At 39.9% G+C, this 18365-nt stretch overlaps 1 protein-coding gene across 3 annotated transcripts in view; it reads right to left on the reverse strand.

Annotated features, from left to right (window-relative positions):
• Nucleotides 1-5042: 5042 nt before the first annotated feature.
• The window catches only part of CERS6 (ceramide synthase 6), a 262156-nt gene continuing 248833 nt past the window's right edge, over nt 5043-18365 (reverse strand). For 2 of the 3 annotated variants that reach the window (XM_036319309.1, XM_036319307.1), the window contains 3 exons: nt 13993-14149; nt 13409-13432; nt 5043-10626 (listed from right to left, as the gene is read on the reverse strand). In XM_036319309.1, coding sequence (XP_036175202.1) covers nt 10471-10626; nt 13409-13432; nt 13993-14149 — 337 coding nt within the window. In that variant the 3' untranslated portion in view covers nt 5043-10470. The remainder of the gene's footprint in view (nt 10627-13408; nt 13433-13992; nt 14150-18365) is intronic. The other variant, XM_036319308.1, reaches the window with a different exon arrangement.

Consider the following 18365-nt stretch of genomic DNA (forward strand, 5'->3'; position numbering starts at 1 on the left):
ACAATATATGTTAAATAAAGTGTCTTTAAACAAAAGCATATATAAACAAGGTTATGTATTGATTAGTAAATGAAAAAGTGTCCAAAGGCTCATGGGAACTTAACCCTGTATTTTTTCTTGGAGTGATGGTTCATGGTAACTTTACAGAACAACACTGCTGTCAATAAAGAGAGTAGAGTTGCATCACTCTTTTAGGGGATGGCTTGATTGAGACAATTCAGCACTTAGCACAGTGACTCGTACCTAGTAGTAAAGCCCTAAGGGTCCTTCTTTTCATTTCACCTTCCTCGTGCTGGGTAGTGCTATGCTAAACCAGGCAGGCTCACTCAGATGCAACCCGAAGTTATGCAACCTACAAAGCAAGTATTATTGTTGTTGGATGCTTGCCTCCTCCAGAGAGGTGCTTTGGAAATTGCAATCATCCATCAATTCACAGTCCTTGAGATAGATGCCTATGCGCTACACAGAAAGAGGTGCTAACAGTAACAATAAAATGAACTGTATTCAGCCAGGAAGTTTGCCTTTCTCGCTAAGGTTCTCCTCTGACTGATAATTGCCAATTTGTCATATTTTTTCAAGTTACTTTCCTTGAAGGAACTTAGAGGCTTGTCTTGCCCCTGGTCTCAGCATCATCACAGCAAAACCTGCTACTTCTCATTCTCTATTCTGACTTACATTGTTGTCTGTGGGTTGAATCCTCAGTAATACTTAGTCCTTTATTTCTTCCAATAGCCATGTACCCATCATCCTGCCTTGTCATGTGATAGCCTACCACCCCTGTGGTCACCGATGACCCACTCCAAGTTGGTTATTTTTTTCAGTCATAGCTAGGATGGACATTAGTTAGCCCATATTCTTTATCTTCTTTCTAAAGATGACAACCAATCAAATGATGCTATCCCCTGCTTAAATCCCTGACAGTTTTCCATTACTCATGCTCTAAAACTCACTGGTGGGATACAGGCCCTCTATGACCTGCCCCTCCCTACCTTTCGAATGTCATCACCTGCACTCTCCCATTGTTTACTTTCCTTCACCCACATTGGCCTCTGGCTGCTTCTTGAACTTCCAAGCAAGGAGCCTTAGTGTTTCACGTTCCCAGTGATCTGCAACCACCCAAGATCCTCCCCGAGCTGCTCTTGTCAGTTCTTAGTCCAAATCACCTGTCTGGGACGTGTCTGTGACCGTCCAGTCTGAAGCGTCCTAGCAGTTACCCTGCAACCACCTTGTTTCTTCATTAATTTTATCCTTTGTCACCATGTGAAATTACCTTGAATTGAGGGCTGAATTGTGTCCCCCAAATTCATGTTGAAGTCCTAACCTCTCGTTTCCCAGGAGGTGACTGTTATTTGAAGATAAGGCTCTTAAACAGATGATTAAGGGGGAGGTGGTAAAGTGTAAAAGGGGTCAAATATATGGTAACAGAATGAGATGCGACTTTGGGTGGTGAGCTAGCAATGCAATATACAGATGATGTATCATAGAAATGTACTTGAAACCTATATAATTTTACTAACCAATGTCATCCCAATAAATAAAACAATTTTAAAACAGGTGATTAAGGTACCTTTCCCATTTCTGAATTCTATGTGCAGACCCCTAAAAGACCCAGAAATAAATTGTACATATAAATTAGTGTTTATTGCAGAAAATGGAGAATTTTTGCTTTTTGCCAAATTATGATACCCTTGAAACTTTGTCTTGTCCCTTTTTTGGGAAACATTAATGTAATGAAAATTTTATCAGTGTTTAAAAATAAAAAGACATGATTAGGGTAAAATGAGGCCCTGAGGGTGGGCCCTAACCCAATAAGACTGCTGTCCTTAACAAAAGAGATTAGGACACAGACAGATATGCAGAGAAAAGATCATGTGAAGACATTTGAGAAGGCAAGTCAAGGAGACAGGACTCAAGAAACCAACCTGCCAACCGCTTAACCTTGGACTTGTGGTCTCTAGACCTGGAGTAAATACATTTCTGTTGTTTAAGTCACCCAGTCTGTGGTATGTTGTTATGGTGGCCCTAGAAAACTATTTCTCCTTGTTTCTTTGTTTTGTTCTTTCCTTCACTCAAGTGTAAGTTCCATGAAAGCAGGAACCATATGTCTTATTCACCCTTCTATCCTCAGTGCCTATAACAATCCTCAGCACCTAGTAGGCTCTTTATATTTTTAACTGATTGAATGGTACAGTCAGGGACCCAAACCTTTGTTGCTTAAGTTATTTTTGACTATGTAAATATTTTCATTGTTCATTAAGTTGAAAAAGAAAACTTCTTGCCTAAGAAACTGCTTCAAAACTTAGTCACAAGTGCTGGAGCTTAGACCTTCTTGCCCCATTTTTTACAATTCTGTTCATTAAGTCTCCAGATCATCAAGGCTTCTCCTCTCAGTTCCTCTTGGTTTATTTGTAGACACTTCTCTAGTCCCAGTCCTTCATCTTCCTCCCCTGATGCCCTTCATGCCCAGGTCTGGGAAGCTAGTAGGATAGGTGGTTTCCCTTACTGAGCCTGCCATGACACCCCTCAGCACCAGAGAGAAACTGGCACCCACGACAGGGAAATGCTGACCTCACAAAGAGTTAGAGATGAAGTGCATCCTCATGCTATCTTGCTTCTTAGCAGAAGGAACACTAATGGCTAAAAACAACTTCTACCAGCAACAAACATTTATTGCGATGCTCTGGTGAAGCTCCTGGAATACCATCCATCTTCTGCTGCTTATTCTGTTTGCTCCAGGCAGCTCTCTCTGCTCTGCACGTGGGCCTGACCCCTGACGCCTGGCAGCTTTCTCAGTTCAGCCAATGGTAGGCATGAGAAAGCAGAAAGAGATGTCAGGGTATTCCCCCCACCCAGGTGTATAGCGCCCACAGGGTGTCCTCTCCTCCATGCTGCCTTCTCTCCTAGCCTCTGGTTAGAGCAGCCGTGGGCAACCTACGGCCCGCGGGCCGGATCCGGCCCGTTTGAAATGAATAAAACTAAAAAAGAAAAAGACCGTACCCTTTTATGTAATGATGTTTACTTTGAATTTATATTAGTTCACACAAACACTCCATCCATGCTTTTGTTCCGGCCCTCCGGTCCAGTTTAAGAACCCATTGTTGCCCTCGAGTCAAAAAGTTTGCCCACCCCTGGGTTAGAGCCATGGGTGGCAATGGCTTCCCATGTTTGCTGGACTCTGGGTGCCTTACTTTCCTGTGTTTGATCTTATAACCCTACCCAGGCTTCATAAAGTAGTCCTTTTATTGAAGTTTTTTCAACTCAACCATCCGACAGTGCTTTCTGTTTCCTGCCCGGACTCTGACTGATAGAGGTTTTATATAATTTCTTGACTTCAATGTTTAGGAATGATACAACTTTTGTGTCCTTGTGCTACAGCAGCTTTGGGGATAATCAAAGGTGTGGTGCTCAGGCCGCAATCACTGTGGTGGTTTTGAGGGACCACATGTGTCCCAGTAGATCTGGTCCCTTCCCCCTACCCAGCATGGTTGTTCTGCCAGCTCTCACTATTGTTGCACTGTTGCCACTGCTCCTGGCGAAGCAAGTGCAGGGTTCGTGGGAGCAGAATTAAGGCAGAAATAACATGGGCCGACATTGGAGGTGGCCCAGCAGCAAGGAAGGGGGCCTAGAGAGAAGCGGAGCTGCACTGTGGCTGTCTGGGAAGATGCTTGTGGAGTTAGACTGTGCTGTGCTTACAGAAGCAGAAGAGTCCATGGCTTCCCAGAGTGGTGCATTTACTTAGTGTCTATCTTTTTATGCCTCAGAGAAATTTTGGCAGTTTATTAGAACAACTCATGCTTGGAATCAGATTGTTGCTGGGGTGGTTAAATATTTATAAGGCTTTCCATGGGGAGTCTGCTTTATTTTTCATAACACTGGTGGTGGTGGTGGTATGTCTGGTGGAATGTCAGTGCTATTTTCATGGCTTTTGAGATACTAGATGACATAAGATAGAGAAGGAGGAGGCAGCTGGGGAAGACAAAGTGACAGAGGAAAGATGAGGAGGGAGAGAAGGCCTAACAAAGTGGGGCAGGGGCCCAGAGAAGACATGTCAGCCAAGCTTGTATGGCGTGTGCTGGACATACACCAAGCGGGGCAATTGTGTGTGTTATCCTTTGAGTTGGTAGTCCTAAGTGCCTCTTTATAGTTTTGAAAATCAGCCGAGTCTGATATATCTGAACAGATTATCTCTAAAAATCATATTTTTCCAGAATGAAGTACTACATAATATTTAACATTGAGTTCTTATAGCTTAATTTTCAAAGAGATACTATATGTTATATATATATATATATATATATATATATATATATATATATATATGTAAATGTCATGATTTTGTTAAATGAACATTTGTTAAGTGGAGCACAGCGTGAACTGAAGTTCAACAACAGATCACAAAAGAAATTGCAATATAGAAGTTTATTATTCACTGGTCCTGGGGGAAGTACATGGCATGCCTCAAGAGGCCACATGGGAAGGAAAAGGCAGGTGCAGACAGAGTGAGACAGGACCAGGGGTCACAGACCTTTACTAGGGTCCGTGAGTGGAGTGCTTTGGGGTTCCTGGGCTAAGCCAGATTAGTCAATTCAAACTAGAGAGCAGGGTTTTGGTAAGCCCCGCAGGGGTCTCATCTAGGGTGCGTAGGCATACAGGTGCTGGGAGGCAGGGGAGACTGTTGATCACCAAGGGCTGTTGGAGAGGTCAATCAGGAACTTACATTTGCTTGTCACCCTAAGGGCTGCTATCCAGGGCATGCATGGGCATGAGGGTGTCAATTTCAGGTCCCTGCAGGCCACTTGGCCAAACAAAATAGATGCTAAGGTAGCCATACTGGGGAGTAGCTCAGCTAACCTCTCGACAACATAACATATATGTAACATATAACACTCTCGCTCAGTCATCATAGTGATTATTGTAATTTGAGGAGCCTGCGAGAAACCAGTAGGGTGATGTAAGCCCGGAAATAAGTCTTGCCCAGGAAGGTGAGGCATGCCACCAACTCAAGCTGGTGGTGCGTACAGAAAAGGGCACTTACACTGCACTCTTAATGCTTATCTTTATTATGAAAGTGTTTCCAAAGTAAAATGATCCTCATAATAACAATTGTGTCCAGAGAACAACAATGAATAATTATATTTCCATATAAAAATCAGCACAACAACAGTACATAAAGTAATTCTAATTGGCTAACAGTACACCATTTCACTTCTGACAGATGCTCAAGCACTGAATTGTCTTACAAAAAAAGTAAGGTTTTGTCACCCACCCTATTTCTCACTGCAAGTCAAAAAAAAAATCAAATCCAAAAACTAACCACCTCCCCCTTGCATGACAACAAATGGCTATTGAGGTCACTGATAATGTGGGCAAACAAAGAGCTGATGGGAGTCAAGAGCTAGCAGCATTATAAAACTTTTGGGAATCAAACTTGGACGGTGTGTTCCATGTTTAAATTAATGAAGCTTTAAGTTAAAGTTCCAGAATCATCACATTACTGTTGCTATTGTAGAGCTAATTTCTCTTTGGCAACTAATCTTGAAAAACTCCTCATTTTTAAAGGGCAGTTTTACAATGACAGTTTAAAACATTACTGTAGACTCCCCAAAATTATCTCTAGAAAATCTATTCTCCCCCCCGCACCCCCCACACTTAACATAGAAATCATACCAACAGCTGTTGCTGTTGGTATCCAGGCCATGCAGAATGCACCAACATAGAAAGCCAACCTTTCATGGACCTGTGTTCAGGGAAACAGGCTTATGTGGACACAACACTTTTTAAGAAAAATGGCATCAGGCAGAAAAGGAAGTGGGGTACAACTGATCCAAAGGCTATGGGAAATTGACAGCAGAAAAGTGACAATATTTTGGCGTCCTTTTATCAAGAGTCCCAGGAGGCTGAAAGGAATGTGAGTGAATGAGATAAACACAGATGTTAGGCTAATAGGTCCCCCCATCATTTCCTGCGCAATCTTGAGAATGCCTGCTTTTGTGGAGACACAATACAATATGCCATCTGGCTGCAGAGATTTTTTATTTCTTTGATCTGATGAGGTCTTAGTTTGTGGCCATTCAGTAATGTGTTCTTTTCAAAGGCTTCAGGTTGAACTCAAGTTCAAAATACCTGGAAAAACTCTTTTGGGAGTTTGTAGATCTTAACAACAGTTACTTATGATGTTTTATGTTCTTTAATATAATTTTCTTCATGAAAGCCAGCACCAGGAATGCGCCCTCTGAGTATATATTAGAAAAGTTCCAAAGGCAAGTGGACAGGCCTCCTCAGCATTTACTGGGCGCCCCCTAGGGGAGAGAAGGGGACCCTGCACACAAAGGCAAACCAGAGGACTCTCTTCTGGATTATGACTGAAGAACTAAAATGTGGCCACAGTGTGAACCGATGCTAATTGCTATTAGGTAATTTGAGAATGGCATAATTTCATTTTACCAAGAGAAACTTAAATTGACTCTGGGGCCAACAATATCTTCATTAAAAACATATCCTGCTGCATTTTGCATGACTTTAAGATCTCTTTATGATTATTGACAGTATTCTTCCATGGATAGAATGCTAGACAGCAAATGCAGTAACTAGAGCTAACTGCATTTTCTTCCTACACAAGTTACTTAGAGACTGAAAGTGCCGTGTCATCACTTTATCATTAGGCTGACTTTGATCTGATTTTTTCTTATTTGAATGTTAGAAACATTTCAGGGCCATTATTATTTATCAACAAAGCAGGAATCAGCCAGAAACAAAGAAAAAAAAAAGTAAGCTAATTGGAATCTTAAGAACTCAAATAGCACATGAAATGTAAACATATAACCTTTTTTTTTCCTTAACGGATTTCTTGAACCTCTCTGGACATAATGACATCATCACACATACTGATAAACAGAACCTTTTAACACCTTTGGATTTATTCTGTATACTTTTTATACTTCAAATTAAGAAAAATACTCAAATATTCAGGCAACTTTGGTATTAACATTTCCAAGAAAGGAATAAAAATAACTATCAACAAAAAGTCATGAATAGATTGGGAACAATCAAGACAGGTATCCATAACGTTCTTTTATGAAGAGCTCTTGCAAAGACTCAGGTATGTTGAAATAAAAATCTCATTTTTTACTTCTGTCTAAGGTGAAAGTATTTAATTTGCTCAAATTCAAGCTCTAATATATGGAAAGTTTGGCAATAGAACTGGACATTTAGAGGTTCAATCACCATTTGGCTAAAGATGATCTAATCTTATTTCACTAGTCATTTCTCTTACCCAACTGCTTGCTTTCTTTGGAGAATCAACCTTTCTTCCCAGTTTACCTTTGTCAGGTGTGTTTCATTATCTCATGGTACCTCAGAACACCATTATCTAGCAGCCTAGCAGGAGTTAGATTTTACTGTAATAAAATCCTGGGAAGAAGCAGCAATCATACACAGTCTTTTCTAACATAGTTTAATAACCCAAAATACTGATAGCTATACCCTTATTCTCAACACTCACAGGGCTCACTTTAGGAATGAGAACTGTACTTGGCATATCTGCTGACTGTAGGCCCTCTACGATCTAGAATCTGCAATATTTAGCTCTGAGGCCGAGAGACTGAAAAGATTCGATGACTCTCAGCTGTGTGTGTCGCATGAACAGGAAGAGGCAGGAAGTTTCTATTGTACATAGTGAATGGTTTTTATGAAAAGAATATGGATAAGGATGAATAAGTGATATTTTGGTTTTATCACATTTTTGAAGAAACATACATATACATACATAGATCACACATTGATATCATTTACTGACCCAAGGCCAAAATTCTACTCAATTTTCTACTTTTTCCCCCACTAAGAGATCTAGAAGAGCTATATAACATTAGAGAATAAAGTATATTTTTTTCTAGAGTCCTTCCTACATACCCTTAGTATCCTGGGAAAGTTTGAATGTGACCAGGAGGAAGGAGATATCAACATTGGCTAAGCTAATTAATGGAAACAACACTCTCACTAACCTACAGTTGAATTTACAAAATACACTTCCAGAACTATGGCCTGGCACAGGTAGAGGATATTTTTCTCTCTCAGCCTTATCAGGCCACCATGGGAGAACAGTAGAGAGAGATATATTGTTCTTCACCTCAAGAGGCCTACAAACAGCATTTTGATTAGTCAAAAAGAACTCTTTGCCCTAAAATGTAAAATGAAATGAAAATCTGTAGATCTATTAAGGACTTGGTTAAATTGATGCCATCAGTCAGAGAGGCTCTAAGTATTCCCAGTCCTCCTCCTAAGTGGCTTTTGGGAAAAACAAAAGATTGTTTAGGTTTGTCTTTGTTAAGGACAGACTCAACTTACTTCATTGTATGCAACTCTTCCTTAATAATGTATAAGCTGTCTTTTGAAATTGTTCTTTTGTGCTAAAGAGTGTCAGATAATCCCAATTTGAACACACTGTGGTTCTCTGGTTTATTTCACCCACGGAGAGGACTTGCTCTGCACACTAAAGCAAGCTACAATCCACTCTTCTCTGCCATATTTTAGTTTTTAAGAACATAGATTTTCACCTTCTCAAAAATTTTCAGCCCTAACATGCTTGCTGTTACTTTTTATTTATCTGCATCTTAGCAGCTGTTCAGAAGTACTTTTTGACATTTTATATTGGTCTTATAAAATCAAACCATCCCCAAATTACACTCCTAAGCATCTCCTTGTTTTGTGAACAATAAGGTTTTACATGAAGATCAGTTGCATGGTGTTTCGATAAACAGGCATATTTCCAAGCCTCTGCAGTTATTACTATGGAGCAAACAAGAAACATACTAGTTTGTAACAAGGTGGGGAAAGATTTAATATTACAGTGTGGTTTTTGTTTGTAAGCATTCTTTTAACTATAGATTATAAATTATGAGCACAAAGCTTTATTTGTCATATTTTCAAAAAATGGAACTGAATGTGAATGGCTCTGAGCAGCGCATGCACTTGCTAGTATTTTGCTGTTGTCCGCACTATGCCTGACTCACATATTTATGTCACTGCACTGTGCTTTTCAACTCTCGTTCTACATGATGGTCTTTTTTATTTATAAAACAGGTATTTATGATACCTTTTTATTCCCTTACTAAAAGTTGGAAGGAAGGAGATAAAATCTTTGGTTTGTGTGTATGGTTTTCTTATCTATACATAAATAACACTGCCATGTAGGAGACTACGGAAATTTATTTTTCAGCAGTCTTTCTCATTGCCAATATCATCATTGCCCAGTCGAATTTTTGTTTTTCTGGCAATACTTTCATTTGAGTAAAAATGCCTATAACGTGAACAAATCTTTAAAGAAGCAAATGAAAGTGCAATGCTCCTCAAGTAACAGGCAAGTCGTTCTGAGTTATGTTGGGAGGAAAGACGAAGGCTAAAGAGTCTTTCTCTCATTGGCTTTATTTTGCTCAGAAAAAAATAAAACTTCGAATTCAAATACTAGATACGGCACTTTCTTTGAAAGCAGATGCAATAAAGTGCTTTGCACCAGAGGTGACCCTTGCCAACTCTTGAAACTCTCTTTTTTCTGCTCCAAAATATGCTCAATTTCTCTTTTTCATGACATGACACAGGGGCAATGGTAGAATCTGGTTATGATCAGCTGCTCTCTCTATGCTATTCTCAGATCATGAGACTAATTCCAGAGACTGAGAGTGATTTCTCTGTGACTGTGACCTTCGGCCATGTCTTCCTCCAGAGCCAGGGCTCTGACCTCATAACAGAATAAAAAGATCTCTGTAACCTACAAGGTGAATCCCCAACTAGCTACCACACTCACCGAAGAAATCTTGGCTGTGCACACAAGAGATGAAGTCTATTCCAAAGCCATCTAATACAAAACAATTTTTAAAAAGCCCTCCAATGACGATGCTCTTTCATTTAAACTGCTAAATGACCAGGAAGAGTGACAATTACAAACCCTGTCCTGTTTACACTAAATGCTGGGGGAATGGTCGCTGAGACCAGGCACTGACACAAAGAAAGCAAACCTATGTGGAGGGCCGGCGAGTCTTGCACTGGGATTTGCTTGCCCTAAGACAAGTTAAGCAGGTGCTCCTAGCAAACGGGGCTGCAGCAGTAGAAAGGGGTCGAAGCAGATGGAGCATCTTCCTCATTGTCATGAGCCCAGGGAGTAAAAGGAAAGAGGAAACCTCCTTTAGTCCACAGATTTATAAACAAATACAAAAAATAAATAATATTCTAACACAATACAAATGCAAATACTGTTCCCTTGTGTCAATTACAAATACAGCATGCCTACATATAGAGAATGGTAATTCTTCTTCATTCACAGACGGGACAAATGGCAGTGCACTAGTCAAAATGCTTGGATAATCCTAATTTTTGTTTCTGGTGCTGAGATATTATGAAAGGAACTGCATTTGCAACTTATTAAATACTTCCAGGAACAAATAGTTCACTCTGTTCTGGACTTGTAGTTTTGAGTAATTAATCATCCACGGAGCAAGGGCCGGTCAGGAGATACCCATTGGTACCGCTGGTTCCATTGGTGGTCGTTGCTGTGTGGGGTTTCTTCCTTGGAGTTTCTTCTGAGCCCTCCTCATCTGAGCTAGATTCAATATCACTTCGATCATCCTTGGACACCTGTGGAATACAAGAAGGTGAGTGGGACCAGCTCCTCAGGAATCATTCAAGTATGGCATGCTCAGAAGCACATGCAGTCATTATACCCGAAGGACAACAGATCCAAATGTTAAAATATCAAAGGGGATAAAAACTTTGCCATAGTAATAAGCTCCCCTTACTGGAGATACACAATTTGAGTGACAAAGCCAGTTATCAAGGAATGTAGGTGGATTTCCCTATCACAGCGGGCTCTTTAAGGTACCTTTCTATTTTGAGAATGTACTAGACCAGTGATGGCGAATCTTTTGAGCTCAGCGTGTCAGCATTTTGAAAAACCCTAACTTAACTCTGGTGCCGTGTCACATATAGAAATTTTTTGATATTTGCAACCATAGTAAAACAAAAACTTATATTTTTGATATTCATTTTACATATTTAAATGCCATTTAACAAAGAAAAATCAACCAAAAAAATGAGTTCGCATGTCACCTCTGACACCCGTGTCATAGGTTCGCCATCACTGTACTAGACCTCGAGTCCCACTTTCACTGGCAAAGTGGCCTACTCCACCACTGGAATGGCAGTGTGGAAATTTGGTACAAATGAGTCAATTTCTACTTTGAATCCCATCACCCTTGGGAATCATTTAAAGTCAGCTCTCAATTAACTACACTAATGGAGCTATTTGCTAATTCAGATAATCAAATCATCATTCTTCTTTGGCTTTGCAATGCATTGTTTCATTATTTAATTTCTTTTCTGTCTGCTAGAATTAACAGAAATTTTGTGTTATATACTACATAATACATAATGGCAGTAGGAGGCATTTTGAGAACCTGGTGGGTGAGGTTTAGTTTTAAATATTTCCCAAAGAAAACTGACTGAGTGAATCAGTATGAATTGGTTCCCATTATTTCAGGGCTTTTCAATCCTCCATTCAGTCTCATTAGGTAATGAGGATGGTCATATAAAATATCAGATTTAAATCTATACATTACCGTAAAGAATGGAAAAAAAAATCAGACTGTCTAGCAAGGACTTAATTTAGGGAGAAATTAAGGAAATACTCTACTCCTTTTAATATTAAAATAGTTTGAACCTCCTACTCCGTAAGTCTAAATTATGGTAAGCATTTTACACCAAAGGCCTTTCTAAGTGGGGTGGCCATAGGGACCTGGTGGCCTGGCTTCATAGAAACTTCCCTAGTCTAGTCACCTGTAATTCTCTAGGAGCTGGACTGGGGAGGTTGGCTAGGTCTCCTGGGAAGTATATCAGAATTAACTGGGGGACTTTTCACGTCACGTCCTTTGTGCCACCATAACTCCCCAACTCGAGAACCCTGGATACACAATTGGGTGACAAAGTGAGTTAACAAGGAGTGTAGATGGGTTTCTGTGTCACAGTGGCCTCTTTAAGGTACCTTTCTCTTTTGAGAATGTACTAGACCACGAGTGCCCCTCCAAGTGGAGAGCCATTGGTACTGAGAGAACATCACCTCCGTTAGTGGGAGGGGATCAGAATGACTGAGTAAATAGCGTAAAAATGGACCGTATTCTAATGCCCCTTGAGATGAGGTTAAAAACTCACAAGGACCATCTCCAAGAAGATTAAGATACTGAAACATCAAAAACAACTAGATTATAAGGATACTTTAACTTAAAGAAACACGGGTCACAAAGACAGCACTATAGTAGGGCTCCACTACATTTAGAAATCCATTAGCCATAAATTAAGCTGCTAATCGGAAAGAAAACTCTAGTTTCAGAGAGTGACTAATCTACATTTGCATGATTAGTAAGATTATTTTTAATTGCATTTGGGGGAACAATCTATAGTTATGTTGCCATCAAAGAAAGGAACAATTTAGAATGTCTCAAAAGAAACCACAAATAAATGAGTCATTAACCTATAGCCATGACTCTTACTATCCTAGGTGAGCAGTAATGGCAATTAAAATATTATGAAGCCTGAGCTCTGGAATAAAATTGATGATTGTCTCTTCATAAAGGTGAAGGAATAAGCTGGAGAGAAGACAAAACGTCTGGTGGAAAGAGTAATGCAGTGAGGACATAAGTAATCTAGTCCACAGCATCCTTATATCTTCAGTTAATGTTATCCTACTGACAGTATTGTGTATGTGGAATTAATTCGTATCCAAATGAGAACAGAGCATTTTAAAAAAAACACAAATACATACTTACTTCAAAGACTAAGAGGTCACAGAGGGGGAGAAAAAAAACACCACTTTCACTTCTAAACAATGTATTGATCAAAATATTTTGGATTTCTATAATAAGAGCTGACACTGAGACCTGGCTTCATAGCACAAGACCAGGTGTCCTGAGCCCCTCTATGGAAGGGTCAGCTCTGTTTTCCTCACTGAGGACAAGATGGTTAGTTAAGTGCTCTGTGACCCAGGGCAGAGCAGGCAAAGGAGCTAATAATACTCACTACTCCAGGCTGGACCGTGTTTCCTCTCCCCAACATAGCTCTCTTTCTCCTACTTCACTTTTGGTCTATTTCTGCTTTTTAACCAACATGTTAATCACTGGTGAAAAAAATTCCTCTCCTTCTCTGTGGGATCATGCAAAGTTTAGCAGGATGCAAGCTCATACACAAGGGCATTAACCAAGCTGTTCCTAGTGTCCCTTTGCAGCTGGTGGGAGCCATACTCAGTTAGAGCCTCCAGCCAGTGCCAACAGCTTAGACAGAACAATATGCATGGAAACAAAAGCATCTGAGTGCCCCTCCAACAGGCCTGCTAATGTGGCACCCAGGACAAGGACAGAGAGAAACTTACATGTAAAGGGTTCCACTTCCCAGCCTTCCAGGGTGGCAGAAGGAAGAGAACAAACAACGAACATAAGAAAATGTCATAGAGAACATTCTAGAAAAGTCACTGCTCTACATAGAGGGGTTGGGGCTCAAGAAGCTTCATTCAAATCAGCCTCGTGAGTCCATTTTTTAACCAAAGAGATTCAACTAAGTTTTATTGGAAAAGGCATAAATGGGCATACTGCATCAAGCAACCTTTCTCAGAAAAGTAAAGAAGTTATTCAATTTCTGTTCAGCATAAGTACAACCAGAAAAGGACCAGGGAGACAGAGAGAGGGAGAGAAAAATACAACAAATAATATTATCATTAAATTTAAAATTATAAATGCAGAACACTGAGAATCATCTTCAGTACAGCAATGCTACAACTCAAAAAATGAACTAAACTGAAGACAATAAAAATTTGGTTTGTGTTTCTAGGAGGTTATGCTAAATTTTGGAAAAAAGAAATCAGTTTTGATGACATTTGAAATAAATGTTCTCATTGATTCAGAGCAACCAAGAAATGTAATTATCCGGAACATATTAGAAATGGTGAATTTTACTTACCTTGCCTCTTGAAATAGCTTTGCAAGCTATTTTTACGATCAAGTAAGACCAGAAGCAGTTCAAGCCTTGTATTAGCAACAGCAGTAGGTTAAAAACCCACCAGGAAGGATAAGGTCCAACAATCTCCCAACTTTCAAATAGCGTGGAATTTAACACCCTAAGGAAAAGGAGAAAGGTATCATTAAACACAACTTTCACTTTGCCTTCAAAGAAATTCTAATACCTGCACAAAAGCAGAAAGTCAACAATATCCACTAACCACTCCCTGTCTGCAAAGCTGACCAGGTATTTCAAAGAGTCATCACCTGAACTATTCCCCTGGTGGCAAACATTCATTTTGATTCTAGTATGAATGGTGTGCTTATGCTCCCTCTTTTACTTTTGTCATAATTTCTTCCATTAATTTCCATTAAGTTTTTAGTTGTAATTCTACCTTTGCTTGCTAAAAGGCTTTTGGAGTTGCTATTGGTCTTCAAATAAGTGAAGAATACTACTCAATGGCATTACACTGCAATAAACAAGAGTAAATTAATTCCAAAAACACTAGCTACGTTTAAAATGCATGCCTAGTACAGTGAGAGCTAGAATATACTTAAGATCTAAATCCTGTCCTCAAGTGGTTTATAGTCTAGTAGGGAACCCCCTGGAGGGTTCTTAATTTTGCAAGCTTTCCCCTGGAAAAGAACAGACAATTGAAATATATCATTTTGAAGTGATGCCTTGAGATGAGTATTGGAAGGATTTTCAAAGATTATTGGAATATAATGAATGTACTTAGTTTTAAAAGCATGTACTCAAAAATGGGGCAGCCACCTACGCAGGTGGATGAGAGCTGGTTTCAGGGTTTGGCTCTCATCCCTGCTGTGTCTGCTCCTAAGACTTTGGAAGTTGACTCCTGCCTTCTGGACTCAGAGAAGAACATAACCACCGAATTTTGGAATCCCTCTAACTTCCTCGCTTTCCTCCTTCGTTAACTGTAGCGCTGGTTTGGCAATCTAAAAGTGTTGATACGACTCATCTAAGTGCATTTCCCTACCTGCCATTGAGTGCTTTGCTGGGACCTTACAGGAGAGGTTAGGTGGACCACACTCAGTGGCTAAGGGGGAGGGATGAAAAACTTGAATATAAGACACAAACAACTCATACAAGAACTGAAGGTAGATATACAGAGAATTTCCATAAAAGAAAGAGTATAATGAGTGCTTTAAGAGAGGTTAAGAAAAGTACATTATGGATCCACAAAAGAAAAACCCCCTCTTATTGCAGTTGGGATAAGATGTAAAGAAAAAAGAAGAATGAATAATAGGCATAAATAGGTTCCCTGCCTCCAGTTTCAGCAACCCGCCTGTATAGGCCAGAATGAGAAGAACAGAGTGTATCTCTAAATAACCCTGCCACACCAGTTGTCTCTCAAGAACAATAAACATAGATATTAAAATCCTAAAATAACAATATGGAATTGACTTTGACAATTCATTGAAAGTTTATTACTTCATTCTATAGTAGTATTCATTCTTGTGGAGGGGGACAAACATTAGGAAATCTACTAATATAATGCATCATATATCCATAGACCAAATTAGTAGAGACATAATCATTTCAATAGCAGTGAAAGACATATGGTAATGTTCAATTCTACATTGTTGATATTTAAAACTTAGGACTCAAAGGACTTATTTAATACGACTTTTAAGCAACTCAAATCAGCAGTTGTCATCATATTTAAGAAACATCAAATTTTTTTTTGCCTTTATAATCAGGAACAAACCACAAATAGCCAACATCACCATTATTATGTAACATTATTCTGGAAGTTCTGGCCAGTGAGTATGGTAGAAAGTCAAAAACTTCATTTCAAATATGTAGACGTTAAATCTTTGTAACTATTTTAAAAACAGCAAACAATCAAAATTTCCAATACCAGGAAGCGGTAAAAAATTAGTTTTCATTCTTAATATAGAAATTATGAAATCATGTTAAGAGTTTCTAATTATAGAGACAAATACATATCATCTCAACTCTATGAAATACACATGCACATATACACACAAAAGAGGGAATAATACTTCCCTGAAAGGAATTAACCAAAACCATTATAGACTTTCTTTGATTAATTAGAGATTATGTATATTTTCCTCTTTACATTCTTCTATTTTCCAAATCCATGTCAAATAATTAGAAAAAAATACAAGTTATTTGTAAAAAGTAATGTCAGGATAATGCCTATATTCTTGCCTTGTTTATTGTAACAGTAATTGTACTTCAGAACTACCTCTGCTTTTTTTTTTTTAAATTAAATCTTTACTGCTCAGATTATTACAGTTGTTCCTCCGCCCCCCCCCCACAGCTCCCCTCCACCCAGTTCCCACCCCCCCTCTGCCCTTACCCCCCCATCACTGTCCTCATCCATAGGTGTACAATTTTTGTCCAGTCTCTTCCTGTACCCTCCACACCCCTTTCCCCCCGGGAATAGTCAGTCCACTCCCTTTCTATGCCCCTGATTCTATTATAATCACCAGTTTATTCTGTTCATCAGATTATTCACTTGATTTTTAGATTCATTTGTTGATAGATGTGTATTTGCTGTTCATAATTTGTATCTTTACCTTTTTCTTCTTCTTCCTCTTCTTAAAGGAAACCTTTCAGCATTTCATTTAATACTGGTTTGGTGGTGATGAACTCCTTTAGCTTTTTCTTATCTGTGAAGCTCTTTATCTGACCTTCAATTCTGAATGATAGCTTTGCTGGATAAAGTAACCTTGGTTGTAGGTTCTTGCTATTCATCACTTTGAATATCTCTTGCCACTCCCTCTGGCCTGCACAGTTTCTGTTGAGAAATCAGGGGACAGTCATATGGGTACTCCCTTGTAGGCTTGACTGTTTTTCTCTTGCTGCTTTTAAGATTCTCTCTTTGTCTTTTGCTCTTGGCATTTTAATTATGATGTGTCTTGGTGTAGTCCTCTTTGGATTCCTTTTGGTTGGGGTTCTCTGGGCTTCCTGGACTTGTAAGTCTATTTCTTTCACCGGTAGGGGAAGTTTTCCGACATTTTTTCTTCAAATAGGTTTTCAATATCTTGCTCTCTCTCTTCTTCTGGCACCCCTATAATTCGGATGTCAGTATGCTTGAAGCTGTCCCAGAGGCTCCTTAAACTATCTTCGTATTTTTGGATTCTTTTTTCTTTTTGTATTTCCGGTTGGTTGTTTTTTGCTTCTTCATATTTCAAATCTTTGACTTGATTCTTGCGATCCTCTAGTCTGCTGTTGGAACTCTGTATAATATCCTTTATTTCAGTCAGTGTATGCTTAATTTCTAGTTGGTCCTTTTTCATAACCTTGAGGGTCTCACTAGATTTCTTGAGGGTCTCACTAAATTTATCGGCGGTTTCTAGAAAATTCTTGAAAAACCTTAGAAGTGTGGTTTTTGAACTCTATATCCAGTAGTTTGCTTTCCTCCATTTCTGTCATTTGTGACCTGTTTCTTTGTCTCTGCATTTTTTTATGCTTCCCTGTGTTGACAGAGTGGCTTTCTGTGCTAGGTGTCCTATAGGGCCCAGTTGCTCAGCCTCCCCAATTACCTGAGGTGGACACTCTTCGTGCACCTCTTTGTGGGCTTTGTGCACAGTCTTTTTGTAGTTAAGCCTTGATTGTTGTAGGTATCACTGGGACGAATTGACCTCCAGGCCAATTGTCTGGGAGAATCAGCTGTGTCTGAGGTGGGAGAACTTCTGTGCTGGAGACACCCTTCTGGGGCAAGACTTGCTTCAGTGGGGCTTTGGTGCTCACTGAGTCTGCCCCCTGAGTGTGTCCCTTATGGATCTGAGAAGTTGTAATCTGGATGGTCCCACTCTGACCACTGGATACACTGGCTCTTGGATCTCTAAGGAGGTGCTAATTTAGCTTCTGCCTGAGGCTACCCAGCAGAAGCTAGGAAGAGATCTGCAGAATTCTCTTCCTTGTTTGAGGTTTGGAGGTGCCCAGATGAGGCCCAGCTGTGAAGCAATGCAAGCTGCTATTGGGCCTTGGGCCTTCTTTTGGAAGTTCCGGGTCTCTCTGACCCCGCTGCAGTTTGTTAGGTAATTTTCAGATTGCAAAGGGCCAAGCCTTTCATATGCAAAAGCCTCTGCGCACAGCTTGGGTGGGGCGGGGTCTCAGGGAATCAACAGGGTGGAGCAAACAGCTATGGCTGCTCCTCAGTCCCACCTTAAGAGTAGGACTCAGTGTCCCAGTAATCGTTGCAAGCACCTCTGGAAAGCCACCCTCGAGTTCCGACCAATGCCAGACAGTCCAGTTTCTCCCCGAGTGAGTCTGGGTCCCCAGAGACTCGCCCGGAACTGGAGTTCAGAGCAGTGGGGAGCTTGAGACTCCCCCCTGAT

The sequence above is a fragment of the Myotis myotis genome, unplaced genomic scaffold, assembly GCF_014108235.1.
Source record: "Myotis myotis isolate mMyoMyo1 unplaced genomic scaffold, mMyoMyo1.p scaffold_m19_p_8, whole genome shotgun sequence".
Classification (NCBI taxonomy): Eukaryota; Metazoa; Chordata; class Mammalia; order Chiroptera; family Vespertilionidae; genus Myotis; species Myotis myotis.